The 24447-nt window shown below is 43.0% G+C and overlaps 1 protein-coding gene across 2 annotated transcripts in view; it reads left to right on the top strand.

The window, feature by feature from the left end:
* SMYD4 (SET and MYND domain containing 4) overlaps window positions 1-23996 on the top strand; it is a 39359-nt gene extending 15363 nt beyond the window's left edge. The window contains exons 3-11 of one of the 2 annotated variants that reach the window (XM_055576953.1): window positions 36-180; window positions 4963-5052; window positions 6429-7593; window positions 17355-17537; window positions 18079-18242; window positions 19474-19606; window positions 20439-20555; window positions 20759-20882; window positions 22153-23996. In XM_055576953.1, the coding sequence (XP_055432928.1) occupies window positions 36-180; window positions 4963-5052; window positions 6429-7593; window positions 17355-17537; window positions 18079-18242; window positions 19474-19606; window positions 20439-20555; window positions 20759-20882; window positions 22153-22306 (2275 nt within the window). In that variant the 3' untranslated portion in view covers window positions 22307-23996. The remainder of the gene's footprint in view (window positions 1-35; window positions 181-4962; window positions 5053-6428; window positions 7594-17354; window positions 17538-18078; window positions 18243-19473; window positions 19607-20438; window positions 20556-20758; window positions 20883-22152) is intronic. The other variant, XM_055576954.1, reaches the window with a different exon arrangement.
* Window positions 23997-24447: the final 451 nt, after the last annotated feature.

Genomic DNA, 24447 nt, shown 5'->3' on the forward strand with positions numbered 1-24447 from the left:
TTTTGTCATTGTTGTTTTTTTCTTTCTTCATGAAGACCTGAGGATGAGATGTTTTTAAAAAGGCTTTCTGGAGGTTACCTTGTTGGAAAGGACCCCGACGCTTCCCTTTTCTACAGAGAAAAAGGAAACCAAAAATTTCAGGCGAAGGATTATATGGGAGCCGCAGTGCTGTACTCTAAGGTAAGACCCACCCCCAGCCGAGCAGGAGGAGCTGTCTCAACCATTCAACAGTGCATATTTCTTCAAAAGACAGAACCATTCTTGCTAAGCGGTATAGCCACTAGTAACTTTGTCTATTAATTCTGGATTGGATTTGAAAAAGAAAACTGGTACAGCTCTGCTTCTGTTCATATTCTGAAACAAAGGAGAGTTTGTATTATATGTCCTAAATTCCGCCAAGAAACTTCTCTTCACGTATTCCCTCAGACACAAGTGTAGCAAGCCTTACTGGACGCCTTGGCCTCCCTCACCCGTGTCTGTCAGCTCTCACTGAATTGTGTGCCTTTTTTGTCTGAATAACCGATGAGGCTGTTAGTGTGTGATAGTCCCAGTTTAGAGAGAAGTTGGATTTGGGGGCTAACCACCAGGTTAGCTTATAGCCAGTGTGACTTAGATTAAGGTTCATTTCAGTTCAGTTGCTCAGTCATATCCGACTCTTTGCGACCCCATGGACTGCAGCATGCCAGGCTTCCCTGTCCATCACCAACTCCTAGAGCTTGCTCAAACTCATGTCCATCAAGTCGGCGATACCATCCAACCATCTCATCCTCTATTGTCCCCTTCTCCTCTTGCCTTCAATCTTACCCAGCATCGGGGTCTTTTCCAAGGAGTCAGTTCTTCGCATCAGGTGGCCAATGTATTGGAGTTTCACTTCAGCATCAGTCCTTCCAATGAATATTCAGGACTGATTTCCTTTAGGATCAACTGGCTTGATCTCCTCACAGTCCAGTGGATTCTCAAGAGTCTTCTCCAACACCACAGTTCAAAAGCATCAATTCTTCAGTGCTCAGCTTTCTTTATGGTCCAACTCTCCCATCCATACATGACTACTGGAAAAATCTTAGCTTTGACTAGACAGACCTTTGTTGGCAAAGTCTCTGATTTTTAATATGCTGTCTAGGTTGATCATAGCTTTTCTTCCAAGGGGCAAGTGTCTTTTAATTTCACTGCTGCAGTCACCATCTGCAGTGATTTTGGAGCCCCAAAAAATAGTCTCTCATTGTTTTCATTGCTTCCCCATCTATTTGCCATAAAATGATGGGACCGAATGCCATGACCTTCTTTTTTTTGTATGTTGAGTTTTAAGCCAGCTTTTCACTCTCCTCTTTCACTTTCATCAAGAAGCTCTTTAGTACTTCTTTGCTTTCTGCCATAAGAGTGGTGTCATCTGTGTATCTAAGGTTATTGATATTTCTCCCGGCAGTCTTGATTCCAGCTTGTGCTTCATCTAGTCCAGCATTTCGCATGATGTACTCTGCATATAAGTTAAATAAGCAGGGTGACGTACTCCTTTCCCTATTTGGAACCAGTCTGTTGTTCCATGTCTGGTTCTAACTGTTGGTTCTTGACCTGCATACAGATTTCTCAGGAGGTAGGTATGGTGGTCTGATAGTCCCATCTCTTGAAGAATTTTCCAGTTTATTGTGATCTACTGTTCATGAGAACCCCATGAACAGTATGAGAAGGCTTCCAGAGTAGGAACTTGAAAAAGATTCCTGAGAGACTTCCTTCCATAATTTTTTAGAGATAAATATGGGTTTAAAGCAAGAATGTATCAACCCCTTGAATCAGGTCTGTGAACCTTGTCTATTGAGTTAGTGTGCAATTTAAGTGAAAGTGAAAGTCACTCTGTCATGTCCAAGTTTTTATGACCCCATGGACTATACAGTCCATGAAATTCTCCAAGCCAGAATACTGGAGTGGGTAGCCTATCCCTTCTCCAGCGGATCTTTCCGACCCAGGAATGGAACCGGAGTCTCCTGCATTGCAGGCAGATTCTTTACCAACTGAGCTATCAGGGAAGCCAGTGCTTTTGAAGTGGGTACCCCCTACTCTGCATCTTAAACAGACCTATGCTTAAAGTTTGGAATTAGTTTTCCAGCTATCAGACTAACAGCAGTATCTTCTAAAATTGATAAAAGCTCTGCTTTGTGATGCTACAAGAAAGTATTTATCTGAATAACGTGTTAGTGATTGCCGAAGAACTAAAACCCACTAGATGTAATGATCACTGATAAATGCCTTAATAGTTCTTTTTCAGAGCTAATCTTTCTTCAGTTGCATGCATGCGTGTCATAAATGTGATCACAGGGAAGTTGTTCAAGGAAAATAAACTAAAAAAAGTAAAATCAGACGAAAAATTAAGATTTGTTCTGAATGCAGAGGGAGATGAGCCTTCCTATTTTCATGAAGCTAGTATTTTGGTGATTATAGTACTTTGCCGTTTTCCCATAGAGTTGCTGTTTTCTTTCTTTTTTGAAATACTATTTGTTGTTTTTGTCTGATTGTAAATGTAATATATGTTTACTTGGAAAATACAGAGAAGCATAAAGAGTAAGAAAAAAATCTCATAACCAGTGATAAGCACTGTTAACATTTTTGCTTACATCCAGCCAGCCTCTTTTTCCTCTGAAAATATGTTTTTCTCGTACAGAATTGTGATAATGCTGTACTTAGTGTTCTGTAACCTGCTTTTTTTCCCCTCAAGAATTTATTGTGACCGTTTTCTCATGTTATTAAATTTTCCGCTAGAACATGATTTTTTACGGCTGGCTTAGTGTTCCATTACAGAGAACTATACTTGATTTAACATCTCCTAATGTTGGCAGATTGTTTGGTATCATAAAGTTGCAAGGAGCATCTTTCTATGTAAATATTTGTACACACCTGATTATTTCCTCAGGATAAATTCCTTGAAGGGCAATTGCTGGGTCAGTTGAATGTGATTTTTTTTTTTTTTAGGCCTTTGGCACTTGATGCTAAATCTTTCTCCAGGAAAAAGCTAGTTACTCCCCTTCCACCAGAACATGGGATGTTCATTTCTCTATATCCTAAGCAATACTGATTATTATGGTATTATTATCATTATTTTATCTATTTATTCTGGCATAGGAAATGTGCTTACATAGCTAGAATTTTAAAGGTGCAAGAATATACAGTGCCGTCTGCTTCCTCTGTTCCCCAGCCACCTGGTTTCCATCTCCAGAAGCGAGTAGCACTGATGCTGTTAAAAGGTATTTTTCCAGAGGTACCTCACCAAACACACATAAATACAAGTAATCTGCCACCCCTGCACACATGCACTCTTTTTATGTAAATAAAATTCTACACACACTGTTAAGCACTGCAGTTTTTGCACTTCTGTTCCTTTGTATGGATGTAATGTTAATTTATTAGTGTCTTCTAGATCAATATTTGTTTCCTATCTTTTGTTACTTCAAACAATTCTGTGATGAGAAGCCTTTCATGTATGTTATTTTGCATATATGTGTAGGATAAGAGATTATATCTGTAGGATTAATCCCTAGGAGAGGAATTGCTGGGTCAGTGGAGATACAGATACATATATAAATATAGTGTATATGCTCAGTCGTGTCTGAGCCTTTGTGGCCCCATGGACTGTAGCCTGCTAGTCTCCTCTGCCCATGGGATTTTCCAGGCAAGAGCACTGGAGTGGAGTGCCATCTCCTGCTCCAGGGCATCTTCCCGACCCACGGATCAAACCTGTGTCTCATGCGTCCCCTGCATCAGCAGGTGGATTCTTTACCACTAACCAACTGGAAAGCCTCAGCATGTGTATATTAAGAGATATATGTACTGCTGAGTTGCCTCAGTAGTCGTGCAGCTAGTTTACATTCCCACTAGCAATGTAGAAAAAGTGTATCTCATTCCTATGCCCGCAGAGTATCCTATCAATTTTACTTCTCTTTGCCGATCTGATAAGTAAAAAATAGCATCTCAGCAGAGTTTTAATTTGCATTTTGCTGATTATGAATGAGGTTGAGCATGTTTCATTTGTTTAAGGGCCGTTTCTGTTTCCCATAAGAATTGTTCCTATCATTTGCTTATTTTCCTACTAAATTATTGCTTGTCATCTTATTGATCTGTAGGACTGTTCATAAAGAAATGAGCCCTTTGCCTGTAATAGGAGTTGCAAATATTTTTTTCCAGTTCAGTGTTTGTCTTTTGATATTGTTATTGGGTTTTGCTCCAGAGAAATTTTTTATTTTTATGTGACCACATTTATTAACCTTTTATGACTTCTGGGTTTTGTGTCATAATTAGAAAGGTATTTCTCACTCCAGCATCACTTTGGACTATTCATATAGTTTCTTCTTTCTTCTAGTGCTCTTACAGTTTCAGTTTTCACATTAAGGTTTTGATCCATTGGGAATTTATCCTAATGAAAGTTTTATCATCTGTTGAGAACCAACTTTATTTTTCCTCAGTGGCTACTTGTCCCAGTACTTTCATTGAATAATCCCAATCTTTTTTCCAGTGATTGGAGACGCCACCTTTATGATTATTCCTTGCCAGTTTGGTGGTAGAAAAAAGCAGCCTTTGTCTGCTTTCATTTTCATGTATTTGACTCTCTGTCTATGAATTGTTTCCCACATATCATTAGTGTTTCTTCTTGTGTGAATTTCTATTTGCTCTCCTCACACTTTGTTATGTTCCAGGTTATACTCCTCAGTTTTCGTTTACCTTGAGTGTTGTCTTATGGCCAACACTGTGTCTGAAGCTGCTGTCTTCAAAATGCTTCACATATTTATGTCCTCACCTAATCTTCTCAGCTCTGCTCTAAGGTACTTAAAAATGAAGCAGATGAAGCACAAAGAGATCCAGTAACTTTGCCAATCATATACAGTCTTTGTAGCAGAGCCCCTGTTATCTGAAAAAAAAAAAAAACTCTGAAGATGCTAGTTTCCATGCATGTGCCTTAACCGGTTCATTGTTCTTCAGGGAGTATCGCATTCGGGGCCCAACTCTATGGACATTTCACTGTGTTACGCCAATCGCTCTGCAGCCCTCTTCCACCTCGGTCAGTATGAAGTGAGTATCAGAATGCCTGGTGTGATTGGAGAGGATCTGCAGGGGATTCCCGGGGAGACTAGACCATCCTTGCTTCTACCTCAGAACACTAAAATTGGGCCCTATGCAACTGGTTGAACCAGAAGCAAATTGATATCGTCCCGAACTTGTTCTTTCTCATCGTTCACTTCACTTGTCACGGGTTATTATGTAGGGTGGTGTCGGTTGGCAGGAAAGAGACGTGCACGTTCCCCAGGGCCATGGCCTCTCTCCAGTGGGGCAGCAGTGCTCAGTTGTTAAGATCAATTGTGATACACGCAGCTACTGCTAATAATGCTTTAGGTTCTAAGTGTTTGCAAACTATTTATTTGTTTGGGTTATTTATTTTTTTTAATAAGTAGATGAGCAGGTTTAAGAATATCCCTGTAGGGCTTCCGGGTGGCTCAGTGGTAAAGAATCTGTCTGCCAACTCAGGAGATGCAGGTTTGATCCCTGATCAGGGAAGATCCCACGTGCTCCACAACTACTGAGTTTATGCTCTAGAGCCCGGAAGCCACAGCTGCTGAAGCCAGAGAGCCCTAGAGCTTGTGCCCCGCAACAAGAGAAGCCACCTCAGTGAGAAGGCCTCACACCACAACTAGAGAGTAGCCCTATACTCCACAACTGGAGAAAAACCTGAGCAGCTACGAAAACCCAGCACAACCAAAACTAAAAAAGTGGCGGGGGTGGGGGAGAGAACTATCTTGAGTAATCACAAGTTCACACTTAAGCCCTTTGGTCCAAAAGAGAAGAGCAAGAATCTAACTCCAGTCCCCCAGCAAGAAAAGCCGGGGCTGCTGAAGGCAGCGATGGGAAGACCCTGTGAAGCATTTAGCCCTTTATATCTTCCCTATATTATTACTTCTTACAATAATGATTCCCGTATATTAAGCACATACTGTGTTCCAGGCACCTTTTTAACACTCCAGGTATATTACCTTGTTTTCGTCTTTACTTCTACCCTGTGAGGTATTATTATCCCCATTTTTTCCGATGTGGAGACTTAAACACTGAGAAGCTGATTCACTTGCCCAAGGTCATACAACTAGTAAGAGGCGGGGTCTGTATGGGATGCCCTCTTAATCGCCATAATACGCCTCTTCTGCCTGTAAAACTTTTTTCCTTAGAATCAAAAATAGTTAATGACAGTTAAACATAATACCTTCAGTATGTATTTCTAATCATTAAACTAAAAGATCACAGTACAATATGATTTAAAGAAATAAGCACATGGTTGTAGTAGTTGCTCTATTTTTAATAATCCTTCACTCACTTGTAGATTTTTGTTAAGACTTCCAAGTGAATATTTTATAGAGTGGGGACGAACGGTCATTTGGGAATCTACTTTCTGTTTTTAGACATGCCTTAAAGACATCGTCAGAGCACAGACGCATGGGTATCCAGAAAGATTGCAACCCAAGCTGCTGTTGCGTAAGGCAGAGTGTCTGGTGACCCTGGGGAGACCACAGGAGGCAAGCCAGACCGTCATTGATCTTGAAAGTAGCTTTGCTGCCAAGCCAACTCTCTCAGCTTCCCAGTTTCAGATTCTGCAGAGAACCCTCTGTCGTGTGAAAGTGAAGGTACAAGAAAAGGAGAATCTCCCAGAAATCTTCCCAGAGGCTCTAACCAAAACTTTTGAGGGTGTGGACCTAAGGGAAGAGAATGAACAAATTCCCGGCGCCTCATCCTCTGTCAGCTTACATATAGACCCTTTAAAAGGCCGCTATCTGGTTGCCACAAAAGATATCCTCCCAGGAGAGCTTCTGGTGAAGGAGGATGCTTTTGTGAGTGTCCTTAACCCAGGAGAAGTGCCACTGCGGCCTCATGGCCTGGAGAGCAAGTGGGACATCCAAGTTACCAATGGGGACCTTCACTGTCACCGATGTCTGAGGCACACTCTGGCCCCAGTTCCCTGTGATGGATGCAGCTATGCCAAGTATTGCAGCCAGGAGTGTATGCAGCAGGCCTGGGATCGCTACCATAGTGTGGAGTGTTCTCTGGGGGCTCTGCTTCTCACATTGGGTGTGTTTTGTCATGTTGCTCTGAGGTCAACTCTTTTAGCTAGGTTTGAGGATGTTGGCAAAGTCACAAAGAAGCTCTGTGGTGAGATGAGTAACCAGGGCATCTGCTTACCCGAAAGCAAGAATCCGGCACAGACACTCAAATATGACCTGGGAGGAGAGGGGGACAAAAAGGACAAAGCAGTTCAGACCCCAATTCCTGGATGTGATATTAATGGGAAATATGAAAGGAATTATAATGCCATCTTCCACCTTTTACCCCATACTGAAAACCATAGCCCTGAGCACAAATTCCTCTGTGCTCTAAGTGTTTCTGCACTGTGCAGGCAGCTCGAAGCAGCTGGTTTACAGGCCTTCACAACAGATCTGAAACCAACTAAGCTGAAAGCTGCAGAGCCTCCTGTGTTGTGTGCAGAGCTGAGTGTTTGGGGAGTGGCCATGCTGAGACACGTGTTACAGCTGCAGTGTAATGCTCAGGCAATAACGACCATCCAGCAAACAGGTAAGAGGAAACCTCTTTATTCTGCCTTACAATATTCTTGATAGAGCTAACATTTACAGTGGAGAAAGAACTGCAAAGGAGAACAGTAGTCAAATCAGTGGCTTAAGGGAAGACACAGTTATCTTATGCTTATGCCATCGAGAAGCTCTGTGACTTTAAATTACTTTGATCCTACTCTGCCTCAGTTTTCTCATCTGTAAAATGGGTAGTTTAATCTCACCTACCATTACAGAGTTGTGAAGCTGATGTGCTTATTTCTAAAAATAAAGTTAAAAATCCTATCCCCCCCCCAAAAAAACTCTGTTACACTGTTAATATTTGTTTTAATTTTAACTGCAATTTTATTTTAAATTTTATTTATTTATGATTGTGCTGGGTCTTCATTGCTGTGCACAGGCTTTCTCTAGTTGCAGTGAGCAGGGGCTGCTCTAGTTGTGGGGCAGAGGCTTTTCGTTATAGTGGCTTCTCCTGTTGCAGAGCATGGGCTCTAGGGTGCATAGGCTTCAGTAGTTGTGGCGCGAGGGCTCAGTAGGTGTGGTGCACGGGCTTAATTGCTCCAGAGCATGTGGAATCTTCTTGGATCAGAGATCAAACACATGTCTCCTACATCTGCAGGCAGATCCTTAACCACTGGACCACCAGGGAAATCCTACACTGTTAATTTTTTATTGTGAAGGAAAGCTCAAACAGTCTAGACAAAACAATCACGACAAACAAGGCTGCAGACGGAGCAGGGTCTGTAGTTAAAGTATCAGAATCTTAACTTGTTCCTGTGACACAGATATTCTTGTTTCTTCTCTTTTCAACCAACAGATTTTTCCCTCTATTCTTCTGTTTTAAATTTCCAAGAGAGGAATCTGGCCCAGCACAGCTTTTCAGGCAATACTGCTATAGTGGGCTATGACTATTTCTAATCAAACATGGATTACCTTATCTGGGTTTGGGCTGCCTTTGGTCTCAGGGCCATTGCTAGCCACAGACTAGCCTGGCCCTGTTTTCCTGAACTAGACCCTGGAGATGAGGCTGTTAAGGTAGATGGGGAGGTTACCTGTGCCCAGCATCCTGAGTGCCACCTCTAATATGATTGTACTGACAACAGATACTATTATTAGCAAAGAAATGGTGTTTCCAACATTTCTGTTGTTTGATCTCCATTTTAGCAGACAGTGTGTTTCAATTCAGTCAGCTCAGGATACTTTTCTCAATTTCCTAATTAGCTCTCTGGAGGGGAGGAATGAGGTCATATCTACACCTAGGATTTATAGGCAGATGTTAAATGTGGCTTCACTGAACTATATATGCTTAGCTCTTTTGATTGTCTCACACGAGGTAATGTAGAATCCTGTCAACCTTTTGTTTATATTTTTTATCCCTAATTTTAATTCAGCTGCCAAGTTATACAGTGTCTAGTTATTTCATTGGACATATTTTGGGGCAGGACTCAATTCCCCATCCTGAAGCACAGGAAACATCCCAAAATAGCACTGGCCTCACCCCATGATACAGCAGAATCACACTGGCCTCACCCCATGATACAGCAGAATCACACTGGCCTCACCCCGTGACACAGCAGAATCACACTGGCCTCACCCCATGATACAGCAGAATCACACTGGCCTCACCCCATGATACAGCAGAATCACACTGGCCTCACCCCATGACACAGCAGAATCACACTGGCCTCACCCCATGACACAGGAGAATCACACTGGCCTCACCCCATGACACAGCAGAATCACACTGGCCTCACCCCATGACACAGCAGAATCACACTGGCCTCACCCCATGATACAGCAGACTCACACTGCAAGCCAGCCTCCGCTTTCCTCTCGGCCTTCTGCTGCTTTGAGCCATTGCTACCTTCTAAAATATATCTGTTGAGTGTTTTCTCCAGAATTGTGTTTTCCCTCGGGTACATTCACTGGCATTTTAAAAAATACTGTTTTCATTTTGTTTTGTTTTTCTGAATATAAAAAATAGTATATAGAGCTTCCAGATTATACAGCAGAAAACTACCACCTCTTGATTCTATTATGTCTTGCCTCTAAAGTACTAAGTAGAACATACGTGAAAAGATATAAATGTCAGTAGCTTGCAAAACTATGGAAACTGTTGTCTGTGAAAAACAATAGTGGCCACCACTAACTCAGGCTGAGTCCTTGAGGCAGGATGGCAAAGCCAGGGGACGAACGTGTTTTCCATCCACCCTCCTTCATTGGCCTCCCCCTTATGGCCAGAGAATCATCGCCTAAATGTTTTTGTTCCCTGTGCATGGTATTGCATTGCAGTCAGTTTTTTATTTACACAGCAAGTTTTGGGTAAAATTTTTCACAAGTTGTTCAGAATGAATTTTGGTAGGAAGAATATGTATAGTCAGGAACACTTGTATCTTCTGTGGCTGAAAAGGACTAGAAAAATAGATACGTACCATAATACTGGTCACCTGAAGTGATCGGAAAAGGAGACTTTGTCTTCATCTATGAGGTTCTAGTATTTTATGCATGATTTATTCTTACTTATGTTTTAACTGTATATACATTAGTAAAAAACAACACTAGAAGTAAAAATACCAAAATCTTAATTAGCAGTGATGAATTCTGAAAGTGGAAATATGGGTGACTATGGCTTTCTTTGAACATACCTGTATTTTAAAAATTAAAAACACGTATTTGCACTGTGGTAACATTATTCTAGTAAATTTAAAATTGGTTGTATACCTTTCCCTTCATTCTGGGGAAATGAAGAACATTCAAAAAAATAGTTCACAGAGCAAAAGGTAGGAAAATTATAAAAATGAGTCTTTAACAGTAAATATAAATGGACTAAACTCTATTAAATGAATCTTTTAGGATGGGTCAAAAAGATTAAAATCCAACTATATTCTGTTTACAAAAAGTACTAGTTGCTCAGTTGTGTCTGACTCTTTGCGACCCCATGGATTATAGCCTGCCAGGCTCCTCTGTCCATGGGATTGTCCAGGCAAGAACACTGGAGTGGGTTGCCATGCCCTCCTCCAGGTGACTCTTGAAACAACATGAAGTGTTTGGGCAAGACATGTCGGGAATCACAGGCAAATCAGGGTATTAATATAATACAGTAGAAGCCAAGGTAAGATATCTAGTAAAACAAAGAGGCACTTTATTTTTGTAAAGGAGACTTTTCTGAAATGTATCATCAAGCTTAGCTCTCAGGAACATAGAGATTGTGTCTGTAAAACAAAAGTGACTGAGTATACATGGAGAAACTGGCAAAAACTCCATGGTTATAAGAAACTTTAATATGCCCCTCTGATCAAATATATTAAAAATAAGGATATAGAAACCAAGATAACATAATAAAACAGGGAATTCAGAGATACAGTCATCAAAGCTTGTGTCCCATAGACCAGGGTTTAGCCAACTTTTTCTGTAAAGGGCCAGGTAGTAAATGCCTGGGCTTTGCAGACCATGTGGTCTCTTTTGCAGCCACTCAGCCGCACTTGTAGCATGAAAGCGATGATAAACAGTACACAAATGAATGTGCCTGGCTGGGCACCAATAAAAATTTATTATGGACGCTGAAAGTTGAATTCCTTACAATTTTTCATTTCATGAGAATTTCTTTTGAACCACTTAAAAATGTAAGCACCAGACTCCCCTGATGGTCCAGTGGTTAGTTAAGAATCCACCTGCCAGTGCAGGGGACATGGGTTCGATCTCTGGTCCTGGAAGATTCCACATGCCAAGGAGCAACTAAGCCCCTGGGCCGCAACTGCTGAAGCCCTCGCCCTGGAGCCCACATACCGCAGCAAGAGAAGTGCCCGCAATGAGAAGCCCTCCCACTGCAGCTGGGGAGTCGCCCCTGCTCTCCCCGCAATTAGAGAAAGCCCCGTGCACAGCAACGAAGACCCAGGGCAGCCAAAAATAAAAGTAAATGATTTTTAAAAATGCAAAAGCCATTCTTAGGCCACATATGTACAAAGAAGAGGCAGCAGGCAGGATTTGGCACACAGGCTATACAGTCTACAGGTTCCTTATAGAGATGGAAGTTTGGCAAATCTAATTAAGAAATCCAAGGCAGTGGCACCCCACTCCAGTGTTCGTGCCTGGAAAATCCCATGGACGGAGGAGCCTGGATGGCTGCAGTCCATGGGGTCGCTGAGGGTTGGACACGACTGAGCAACTTCACTTTCACTTTTCACTGTCATGCGTTGGAGAAGGAAATGGCAGCCCACTCCAGTGTTCTTGCCTGGAGAATCCCAGGGACAGGGGAGCCTGGTGGGCTGCCGTCCATGGGGTCGCACAGATTCAGACACGACTGAAGCGACTTAGCAGTAGCAGCAGCAGCAGGGGAAAACGCCCCCAAATTAGAAACAATGAAGGGGTGTAGCCAAGAATATAAATTTATTTTAAAGTTTATAGCAAATATTTAGTACAACTTTAGATTATTGAATTTGAAAATACTAAGTAGACAACTTTGTAGAAAAATAGAAATTGCCTAAATATTTCCAGAGGGAGGAAAATGCTTCAAAAGTCCAGTGATTATGGAAGAAATTGAAAAAGTTATCAAAATATTTCCATAAAAACAAGCCAGACCCACTCTTTTCTATGTGAGTTCTTTAAAACTTTTAAGGAACACATTTAGCTACCTTTTAAAAAGTACCCTTCAAGGAACAGAAAGATATTTTTATCTTTTTTATACAATATAAGCATTGTAAAAATATCTAAAAATATAATGATACTTTTATATCATTTTTATACATTATAAACTGTTCCAGGACATGGGTACAACCTAGTACCTTTTCCCACTCATTTTACAAAGCCCAGAATAAAAACTATAGACCAGTCTCACTTGTGAATATAGATGCAGAAACCCTGAAAAAAAAAAAAAATCACTGCTATGTCACATCCAGCAGCTTATTAAAGGAACAATCATATATCACCAAGTAGAATCTCTTCCAGAAATGCAAGGATATTTTAATTTGGAAAGATATAAAAGAAGGCTTGGATAAATGCAGACACATGCCATGTCCTGAGAAGGAAAGACTAAAAAATGTAAAAATGCCGATTTCCCTGCATTGACCTAATCAGTATAATGCCATTTCCAGTGAAATCACGATTGGATTTTTCTGAAACTTTGACAGTGTCCTAAAGTTCTTCTTGAATAACTGGGTAAGAATAGCCTTTTTGTTGTAAAAAGTACTGAAGGGACTTAGTACTACTAGATTTCCTATCAGCATTGAGCTACAATAATTAAAAGCAATATGGTACTGATATGGTAGCCCCCCAAAAGTATTAGAGTCTTTCTTTAAGTCGTTAAAAAATTAAATATTTAAAAATTAAACCATAAAATACCTAGAGAAAGATAAGTAGATTTTTACATACTTTTAGGCTGGTCAGAGAAGCTTTCTAAAGTGTATAATACCAAATTTCGGTAATTAGAAGATAGCTAGATTTAACTTAAATACCAAATTTCAAAAACACTATAATCAGAAAAGAAGATAGCAGATGTAGGTGAAAGAGGCCCTTGAAGGAATGAAAGTGCTGGATGGGGAACAGTGAGTTCCTGTTCTCTCACTCTTAACTACTAACTCTCAGTATGAACTTGGGCGGGTTACTCAACCTCTGTGGGGGTCAGTACTCTGATATGGATAATGAGAGGACTAGGTGAATCTCCAGGCCTCTAGGGGAGGCTGTTTGCAAACACCACAATTTCTGTGGTCCCATCCCTATATGTTTACTCCGTTTGAACTTGACACTGCTTTTTCTCCCATCCAGAGGTGGAGCCTGTTTCCCCCTGCTGAACCTCAGTTTGATCAGTGGAGTGCAGTGGAAGTGATGTTATGTGACTTAATGAATCTAAGCCTTAAGAGACCTTGCAGCTGCGATTGTTAATTCTTAAAATGATGATGTGGCCTGTGAACAAGCCTGGGCTAGCCTCTCAAAAAACCACATGCAGATGGTTGTAATCCTAAAGGTAATCCCAGGCAAGACTAGCAGAAAAAATATTCAGCTGAGCTCAAGCAAAGTTGTTGGCACACAGCATTGTAAGAAATGAAATAGTTGTTGATTTAACACTCCCCACCCCCCAAAACCCATAAAGAAAAATGAGAATGTGAGTGACAAAATGAGAACATTTCCAGCAACTATGCAACTCTTAAAATCAACTTTTACAAATAGACATAGTGATGGAAATGTTCTAAAACTGGATTGCAGTAATGGTTGCACAACTTAGATTAATTTCCTTAAAATTGTTGAATTACACTTAAAATAGGTGAATTTTATGGTAGATAAGTTAAATCTTATATATACATAAGCAAGCACTTTATCAAAGTAGTAATAAAGATGATCATTTCTAACCTCTCTCTAGTAATTTAAGCAAGATACCATTTTTTTCTCTATCAGATTGGCAGAGTTGCTTTGTTTGTTTTTTTTTTTTTAATTATAGTATACATCTCAGGTTAGAGTATAAAGAGATGGCCATGACATACTAAGTGAAGAGAAGTAACTTACAAATCACTATGTGTACCATGTTGCTGCTGCTGCTGCGTCGCTTCAGTCGTGTCCGACTCTGTGCGACCCTATAGACGGCAGCCCACTGGGCTCCGCTGTCCCTGGGATTCTCCAGGCAAGAACACTGGAGTGGGTTGCCATTTCCTTCTCCAATGCATGAAAGTGCAAAGTCTAAGTGAAGTCTCTCATGTTGCTAGTTACGTTAAAAATTCCATATTTAGGGCTAGAAAGAAAACTTATATAGTGCTCCAAAACCTTATAGCTGACTGAGAGTATTATAAATGATGTTATTTTCTCTGTAATTTTCAGATTGTAAATTTTTTCGGACTCCCATGTGTTTCTTTTGTAATTTCGTTTCTTTAAACAGTAAAAAAAGTTCACATGATAAGAGCATTTTTTAAGGCACTTGATATATAGTGCAAAATTGCCCTCCAGGAAAGTTGTACCAGTTAACACACCCACCAGCAATGTTCACTTTCATTTTTGAAGTCAATCTAATTTTGTCTCCGTCTGCTAATATTTCTAATCTTATTTCATTCCTTTTTATTATTTCTTTGGGGTTCCAACACCTCCCAGTTTAGTGTTCTCATTGAATTTCATTAGCAGCTGTTTCATCAGTAGCTCAGAAGAAGGATTAAAGTGTTAACTTGGATAGATTTTGACAAAAACCTATAAAAATGTATGTTATTATCTTTGCATAAATCCTATTTAATCACAGTTCCTCAGGAACCTCTCTTTGGCACTTATTTGAAGGAATAGAACTGGCCACCGATGAAACTCCAGACCTCGGTATGTGCGGATCTGTCTGGGTGAAACTGGCATATTCATGGTGTGTCTGGGTTCAGGTCATAAAGGGGATTAATGAAGTTCTGCAGAGGTTCAGGTCAATTCACTGCCCTTTCACTCTTCAACCACTGGGAATCTACCTTGCGTGGGGATCCTTGATGACTTGTTTTACATGGAAATTTCATAAATATCTGCCATAAGTTTTATGAAGTTTCATAAAATATCTGCCAAGAGAGGTATATTCCAAAAGTATTATAAATGAATGTTTTTTCTTTACTTGAATCTCATTTTAAGTGTACTAAGGATATTAGTGAGGTGCCCTTTCTATAAAACAAAGAATCGGTCCCTCTTTTTTGTTTTTTGTTTGTTCTGTACACAAAATGTCAACAGATTTGCTTAAGGTACCTACACATTCTCACTGTCTCTGATCTCTGCTAATAGATGACTAATGCAAAATATTGAATAACCTTTAAAATCAATACTTAATTTTGTCGAGATAATTAGAGATTCAACTCTGACATAAAATACTCACCCCACTCAGTTGCTGGGCCTACTTCTGTCAGAGGATAATCCATAAATAATTCACGAAGCTGGCATTACTCACGGCATTGTGATAATTTTTTTCTGGGAAAATTTTAGCAGCTGTTCTAATATAGATTGCCAGTTATCAGTAGTTGGCAATGCAAGTCAACTTTTAATTATGCAGAGGCTGATTATTCAGACTACAAACTGTTTGTGCCCTGTGCTGCTCCTTCCTGCGGCCTCCTTACCTTTTAGCATTTCCACTGCTCATTAGCACATTTACCAGAAGGTAGGCCTTGGACAAGGCGGGGCGAAGGATACTAAAATCAGTTATGCATTTAGGAGACAGACTAATGAAAGATTTCAATACAGTGTAGAACTGTTGACTAAAATGGAGTCATTTGGATTCCCTGTGAGTTTTATTTACTTGTTCTAATTCTGGCTCTCGACAGCAGCAGGTAGTAGAATTGTCTGCAGAGAGACAGTATTAGTCCTATAGCTAATGTTTTCCTTTCTAGAACATTTTCACTTGATGGTTTATATTTTCTTTATTTCATATGTGCCTACACCTCATTATTTGGTGGTTGGTAGATTGAAACTCCTGGCTTACATGGTGATATCACAATTAAGTGATGGCTTATCAGTTTTCCAGAAAACTGAAATTTCCCTTTCCTGTATCGGTATCTTTCCTGTTTCAACCAGCTTTGTTGGACATACAGTCTGCTCGTGCTTACACCAAGGCTGCGGAACACAGTTGAAACCTTTCGTACACTCAAGGTTGTGTGTGCTGTGCATCCTCCTGATATGTATGGCTGTCACAAAAATCCGTGCAAGCATGGTGTGAGTCTGAGAGCCTCTGGTTAAGTCAGATGTACAGTTGTAGTAAAACTCGGTGGTGCTAGTATTTTTGTTTGCCCCAAGGCTATTATCCTTGTATAAGTTCTGCCTCCTTCCCAGTCTGTCACCGTCTCCTTGGCCGTTGTCAGAAATCCTGCATCTTATTAGTTCTCTGTTTCTGGACTGTTGTGGGCTGAGAAGCTGAATAGCTATGCCAATTAGAGTTATGGCTAAAATAAGAGCAAGTGGGCCTGCAGGAGAATAGAAGAATTCACATATGAATATAAGTGGTTGAGCCTTGGTGCAGAAATAGCCTCACGGCTCTTTTCCACCACTTCCTTCCTAATTTTCAGTGACGTGGTTAAATTGCTGATTGTGTTTCAAAGAGGTTGCTTGGGATATGGAACTGGAATAGACATAGCCCAGGACTTCCCTGGTGGTCCAGTGGTTAAGACCCCACACTTCAGTGTAGAGGGCACAAGCTTGATCCCTGCTCAGGGAAGTTCCACATGCAGCAAGGTGTAGCCAAAAAAAAAGTGATCCAGAGATTTTTTTCAGTGAGAACTACTACTGATTGATATCCCATCAAATTGGGACAAAGAGCAGAATAAAGAGGTGAGTGTAAGAAATAACTAGTTTAAAAAATAGATGATAGGCCTGTTTAAGATAGCGATTAGGTTACCTGTTCTATTAACCCCCCAAAGACCAGTTAAACAAAAGCACCTGGACTATAAAAGTCTTTAGGAAGTAACCTCAGCAGGTGCTCTGGTTTCCATGTCGTCATGAACATTATGCAACTGTCTTGTCTAGAAGGCTCCCTACTGATAATTCCTTTTTTATTATTTTCTACAAATTCTAATCTTTGGATTATTTTGGGGGAATTGAGACACAGTGGTTAGGTTCCAGGATTCTGGTGGACTTTTCATGTGCTCATTTGCTTTACTTCCTGGGGACCAGAGTTAGCTCTGAGTCACGCTCCATCTGATTTATATCGGATCCAGCTTGTGGAGCTCTGACTCAGCCGGGCTTCAGGCCTGATCGCCCAGCTCATCGGGCTGGAACGGAGGGCGAGGCCAGGATGAATGTCCTGACACATTTTTCACCTTTCTCCTCTTGCACTTTCAGGATCTAAAGAGAGCCTCATTACTGACACCCGGCGGGTGCGCCTTGCCACGGCCCTTTTCCCTGTCGTCAGCCTCCTGAACCATTCCTGCAGCCCCAACACCAGCGTGTCCTTCATCGGCACCATCGCCACCATTCGGGCATCACAGCTGATTCGAAGTGGGCAAGAGATCTTGCACTGCTATGGTGAGCCATCCATCCCCCCTGCTGCCCACCCTTCTCCAGCAGGAAAGGACGGGGTGAACTCGCATGGGCAGGCCACAAAGCAGGTGTCTTCACCTGCCCAGGGAGGGCTGTTTCCTGGTGGAGGCGGCACAGAGCTCCTCACTAGGCCCTGTTGTGTCTACACTACGGTGTGTCTCATGGCTTGATCCCTATAAGCATCCTATTCTGAAAATGGACTGGGAACAACTTCTTGGCTTCTTTTCCTTCCTGTCCCCATGACTATGAAGCCTGTTTCTATAGTTACACCCATGTTTGAGTAAAAGGTACTTCTCACATGATGTGTGATTACCAGACCCTCCACTAAGCTGAAGTCTTTTTTTTTTTTTTTTTGACTGTGATGTGCAGGATCTTAGTTCCCTGACCAGGGAGGCAGCCCGCTGTCCCTTGCAGTGGAAGCTCAGAGTCTTAACCACTGAATCGCCAGGGAAGTCCCCTGCAGTCTCTTAAGCAGTGTTTGGTGCTCTCTCGGTTTCAATATTGGCCAAGCGTGGTCTTTCTGTAGGACCGCACGAGAGCAGGATGGGCGTTGCTGAGAGGCGCCAGAAGCTGAGGTCTCAGTATTTCTTTGACTGCGACTGTCCACCTTGTGAACGTGAGAAGCAGAGACCCTCGGCGGGGCCTGGTCAGGGAGCCTTCCGTTGTCACCATTGCAGAGCGCTCCTGCAGGTGAATCTTTCTCCCTTCTCTTCTCGTGGCTTTTCTGGGACATCAGTTATCCAGCTGAACGGCCTGAAATCTTTAGGAGGATGCCTTTGGCTCTTGGAGGTGCTGAAAGCCATACTCTCTGTTCCCCACACCTTGATCACCCCCTACAGGACACACAGGGAAGGGTTGGGATTCATACTCTCTCCTGCAAAGAGCAGAAAATCCCACCTAAACTAAGTCAGGGTTGCTCCAGTAAATCACGAGGAAGTCCCAGGTTAAGGGTGCTTCAAATACACTGTGGTCCAGGAGCTCAGGAAGTGTCACCAAGACCCAGTTTTTCTTTCTGCCCCCTCAGCTCTTTTTTCTCTGTTATTTAACCCAATCTCAGAGAGACTTCCTCCTTGCAGTGGCCGGATGGCTGCCTTTAGCTCCAGCCTCAGACCCTCCCAGTCCAGAAGGATAAAAACATACAGACTCTAACAGAGATCTGGGCAAAAGTCATACTGCGTTTCATCAACCGAATACCTGTGGCTGGAGGGAAATCAGAGGCACAGAGATTCCCTCCAACCATTTGGGCCAGAGGGATGGGCCATATCAGAGCTGCCTGCTCCCCGCTCAGCTCCCAGGTACTGACTGAGGAAGGGTGAAAAAGGACCCTGGGGAGAAATCAGAGTGCTCTTGCCAAATGGAGCCACGGATTCTGGCATCTGAAAAACAGCTAATGTCTTAGGGGACCTGTAGGTAGAACATGGAACTGGTTGTATTGGAAAGCTGAAGTCACAACAAGCCCAGCGTCAAATGTGGGGAGGCCTCACCCAGCACCTTTTCCTGTTGGTTTCCTTGTGACTTTTTCATAACCCCTGGAAATATGTCTGTCATCCAAAGTCCTAGCCCCAGAGAGAAGTAAGAGGAACTGTAGAAGCCGGGTGGGCTACAGTTCATGGTGTCGCAAAGAGCCAGACACGACTGAGCGACTAACACACAACACAACGCTAATATGGAAAGAGACTGTGGTCTGTACCAGTTTTAATTTGGTTGCAGAAGCTAAATCTCCCACAAGGCTTGGCTCCTGCTTCTGCTAAAGTTGCTGCCATCAAACCAAATCCAGATTCAGTCCCCCTTGGTCATTGTATGTTACGGCAGGAGTATCCTTCCCCCACAGGGTCAGAAGTTCTGGAGTGATGCTGTAGGATAAATACATGCAGTGTCGCTAGCTGACTCTGGTCAATAAAGAGAATACTGACTTCCGCAGGGAGATGATGTTCTGAGCTGCAGCGGCCCAGCTTGTATGGAATCAGTCGGCAGAGACCTCCTGGTCTCCCGGCTACAGGACCTTCAGCGGCAGGTGGGGGCGGCCCAGAAGCATCTCAGAAACGGCAGACTAGGTGAGACTGGCTCCCTGCTTCGGTCCTCCAGACCCTTCTCATTCAGTCCGAGTTCACCTTGATCTCAAGGATACTCAGTGAAGATTGAAGCGTTGAATTTAATTATCCCCCTGCCAGCCACAAGATGGCTATGTAGGCCAGTGAGACCAAACCCTTACCAGCTCAATTTGCATGATGTCCTTGAAAAAGGGCCAACTGATTTAAGCTGTTGTTCTCTTAGGCATCAGAGAGTTAGTTAAAGACTAACGGGTTATCTCTGACATCCGTAATCTTTGTGCATATCCGGAAGCTCAGTGTCACTTATTTAAGTTCTGGAGCCTCGTGACCTAATTTCCTAGAGAAACTGTTCTGCACTCACCAGAGCCTGTCTCTCGTCTACAGAGCAGTGGGGCATGTGCCCAGTGGGTTTAAGTATCCTGCTTTTTCCAGAAAGGGAGTTACAAAACCCCTCATTATCCTGGAAAGCTCTGCCTTGGGGCTTGACGTCAGGGGAATTTATTTACCCTACTTTTTATGAAAGTTGACCTTTTTGCTTAGATTTCTGAGTCAGGAGAAGTAACAACCATACATGGAATGTAGCCATCCCACTTCAAACTGAATTTGGAAGCCCAGAGCACATGTGGGGAGGCCTCACCCAGCACCTTGTGCTGTTGAAAGAGAAAACATAAGAGAGCAGCTTTATTGGACCCAACATTGCAGGTTAATCACAACCCAGGGAGACAAAGTGGGATTTCCACATTCAGGCCCACCCATAGAGGATTTAAGGGCTGGAATCTCATTTCTAAGACTGGATTTGTGTCTGTAACGAGTCCACTTTCCTTTGAATTGATAGAGCTAGCCATTCAGCTGTTGCTGGGGTGTCAGAGTGATGCCGAGAGCTTCCTGTCTGCGGAACACAGCGTGGTGGGAGAAATCGAGGACGCCTTGGCCCAGGCCTATGCTGCCTTAGGTATGGCCTGTGTCTGTATCTTCCGCTCCGAGGAATGAACCTGCCTTGTATGTGCGGTTGTGACCTTGGCCTTGTCTGGTTGGGTGTCTCTCAGTCTTTCATCTGAGGCTGCTCTCCCTTCCATTCGGCTTTCCTTTCCCAAAACAAGTTCATCCACAGATGACTGTGGTTCTCACCGGATCCAGATCTTCCTCTCTTTGCAGGGGACTGGGAGAAGTCAGCGGCCCACCTGCAGAAGAGTCTTCAAGTGGTGGAGGTCCACCACGGGCCATCCAGTGTGGAGATGGGCCATGAGCTCTTCAAATTGGCCCAGGTCTTCTTCAATGGGTAAGTCTTGTCTCCTAGCACTTCGCCAGGCCACATACTGATTTTATACTAGGCTCTTCTGTGTGTTCCTTTTTGCTCTCACAGCACCCCACTGCTCTGTAGAAAAGAGATGAGGCTCTGATGAGGGCCGAACAGTTTCTCTAGGAAATTAGGTCATGCGGCCCCTGGAATGAAAATAAAGTGAAACGTCTTTATTTCCCCTTTAGGAATGATCCCTTCCTTCTGTCCTGCTGACACATTTGTTGCTTTAGAATTTCCTCCTGGGAGATACGGGGTAGCTCTTAGCTCTGAAGGGAGTTTCCCAGGGAGAAGTTGTCTCAGGCTCCCCCCACCCCATGCCCACCGTCATAGCAGCTCTTAGCCATTCTTCTCAGTCCCCTCCCTCCCTTGGGCGCTCATTCTCAGCACCCTCACTCCAGGCCCTCTTCCTTCTTCCTGGTCCTATTTTTAAAGCAGTTGTAATCAAGCACGCGTCTTCGTGCTCCCCAGGGGACGTCTGGCGATGTCTGAAGACGTTTTTAATTGTTAGGACTCAGGGTGGAGGCCAGAGATACTGTTACACATCCATCAGTGCACGGGCCGGCAGCACCTCGACCCCCCAGCTAAGAATTATCTGGCCCCCAGATGTCAATATCGTCAAGGTTGAGAAACCCAGCTTTAAAAGTTGAAAGAACAGTAGGGTAGGTGAGTTGATGGCCTCATCCACTTCTGTAACTGGGACCATTAGGAGGCCCTACTGTCAGTATTTCTGGATGGAATACGTACAGCCTTGATGAAGCTGCCATTGGTGTGGTGAAATGTTTGAAACTCAGTCCTGGGACTGTGTGGTGGGTGGGCCTGATACCCAAGACGTAGAGGCAGCCCATTTGGTCAGAGAGAGGGCAAAGAGCTGCAGAATCAGGTCACAGACGAACTTGGTGTCTCTTGAGACAAAGACTCCTGAGTAAACCTCGAGTAAATATAGGACCATGTGGTCACAAAGACTTGGACTTGACTTAGCAACTGAACAACAACAAAAATATCGGCTGAGTGCTTTGAGACCTGCACGTCTCTCAGTATCCTGGAATCTTTGTACTTTTTTTTGTAACTTTCATTTCAGACTCTGCCTTTCATTGTGTTTTTTGAGTCTTATCTGCCCTTCTAGACTGTAAGGTTCTTGAAAACAAAAGTTATCTACTCTGCATTCTTCACAGGATGTGAGTAGGCCCTCCACTAATCTTTGCCTGATTGAATACATGGGTTCACTCCTCTTTACCTCCTTTTGGTTCAGGTGTGCAGTACCCGAAGCTCTGAAGACAATACAGAAGGCAGAGAAGGTCCTGTTGGTACATTATGGCCCTTGGAATGACGAGATCCGGGAGCTACAAAAGATGAAATCCTGTTTATTGGACTTGCTGCCCATCCCTGTGGGACCTAAGGAATAGGGTGGGATGAGTTAAAGAGGGTCTGTTGCTGCTGAGCTATCACCTAAAATACAGGACCTGCCTGACAGTCACAAGCCTGGTGTACGAGATGGGGAAGGACTTGAGCATCGCAGTTAGAGACAGGCTCACCTATTTTGATGGATGTTTTTTGAAGTAGTTAACTACTCTCCAGCACAAACTCCCATCTCCCAGAAAAGACTTCAAACTGGTATCTGGAGAGCCTAAGCCCTTTAAAAGGATTTTAACTGATCTGCAGGCATCTGGATGTTAGCCTAGGGTTTTGGCTAGACGCCACCTCTCTAAATGATGATGTCGGCCTCACTGGAACATTCCTATGGTTTCTAGCAGTAATGAAGTGTTGTGTACCACTCCAGTGGGAACTTAAACTCTTAATAGTTGTGTTGTAATTGAAAAATAGTTATAAAGCCAGAAGTCAGTGAGGCTCCTTACCTCTAGAGAGAGAGTTTCATTTATGTTATCTAGCTTCCTCAAATCCTTTGTTTAAACCGGTAGCATATAAATCATGAATAGAGAAATAAATATGGGGCCATTTGACTGTTGGGCTAGGATGGCAACTCTCAATGTGTTTTCTACTAGTTTTCCAGTCCTCGTTCTCTGGATTTCACTCTATATTCTTGGCTGACTCACTGACCAAATGCTAATAAGATCAAGCTTGTAACGAAGGCTTTATAACACCTCCTTTCTGAGTTATGTTTATTAGCAAACCTGAAAAGAGATTGCTTTTTTCCCCTATCTCCCCAAGCAGGCAAATGAAATACAGACTATGTAAGTACTGAAAAGGGGGAAAAACAGCTTCAGAAGGTGCTGAGGGTGTGGGCATGGCTGCTTGTGGTTTCAAACCTAAGAGACAAGATAGGAAGGAGAACTGTTGTCTGCCTGGCTGTATAGCACTGCTCTCAACATTTTTGGCATCAGGGACTGGTTTCATGGGAGACAGTTTATCCACAGACCAGGAGCGGGGTGGGGATGGTTTGGGGATGATTTAAGCACATTATGTCTGTTGTGCCCTTTATTTCTATTATTATTACATCAGCTCCACCTCAGATCATCAGGCATTAGATTCTGGAGGTTGGGGACCCCTGTCTAAACCCCGTGAGGAGGCCAGAGTCTCTGGATCTGAACCCTGGGTTCTCTGTCACCACTGGGGACCAAGTGGTTCAGATGAGTTAGTGGAAAAGAATTCACACTGCCTTGAGAGCTTGCCCACCCCAACCATGCCCAAGAAGTGCCTGGTGGTTTATAATGCCAGTGCCCTGGCATTTATAATCAGGAATTGAATGGCCTTGACGCTGCCTGGCAATAGCTTTTCAAGAAGCTGAGTGTTCAGAACATGGTTTGCACTCAAACCTTTGAATGAAGGGCAGGCAGAATCTCGTTTATCTTCCTTTCTGCTAATTCACTGTGGCAGAGGCCATGGCTAGTGAGATGTTTGGGTAGAGCTGACTTTCAAGAAGAAAAATTTAGTCCTGTGGCCGCTTCTGTAGTTGTTCTGTTCTTGAAACACTTGGCACGTTTCAAGTTCCTGAAAAAAAGGTTCCGCTGTACTTTGTAAAAGAGGTCCACTTCCTTAAAAAGAATATGGGTAGAATTTTTACATTACAGACCTCATTCTTATGTGAACTAAAAGCTTTCTTTAAATGCTCTATAAAATAAAGAATTATTTCCTGAAGTTACAAGCTTCCTCCCTGATCTGTCTGCATGTTAACCTGTGTTGTCAGGTGACATTAGCTTGACAAGGGGGTTATCTGTGCTTGATTTAAGATCTACAGTCCAAGACTTCCCTGAGGGTCCAGTGGCTAAGACTCCACACTTCCAAAGCAGGAGACCCAGGGTAACTAGGATCCCACATGCTATGTAGTGTGGCCACAAAAGAAAACCCTGAAGTCCTGTGCTTCCCAGGTGGTGCCAGTGGTGAAGAGCCCACCTGCCAGTGCAGGAGACAGAGATGCGGCTTCAGTCCCTGGGTCGGGAAGACCCCCTGGAGGAAGGCGTGGCAATCCACTCCAGTATTCTTGTCTGGAGAATCCCATGGACAGAGGAGCCTGGCGGGCAACAGTCCATAGGGTCGCAAAGAGTCGGACATGACTGAAGCGACTTAGCATGCAAAGTCCTGTGTATTT

Source organism: Bubalus kerabau, chromosome 4 (assembly GCF_029407905.1).
Source record: "Bubalus kerabau isolate K-KA32 ecotype Philippines breed swamp buffalo chromosome 4, PCC_UOA_SB_1v2, whole genome shotgun sequence".
Lineage (NCBI taxonomy): Eukaryota > Metazoa > Chordata > Mammalia > Artiodactyla > Bovidae > Bubalus > Bubalus kerabau.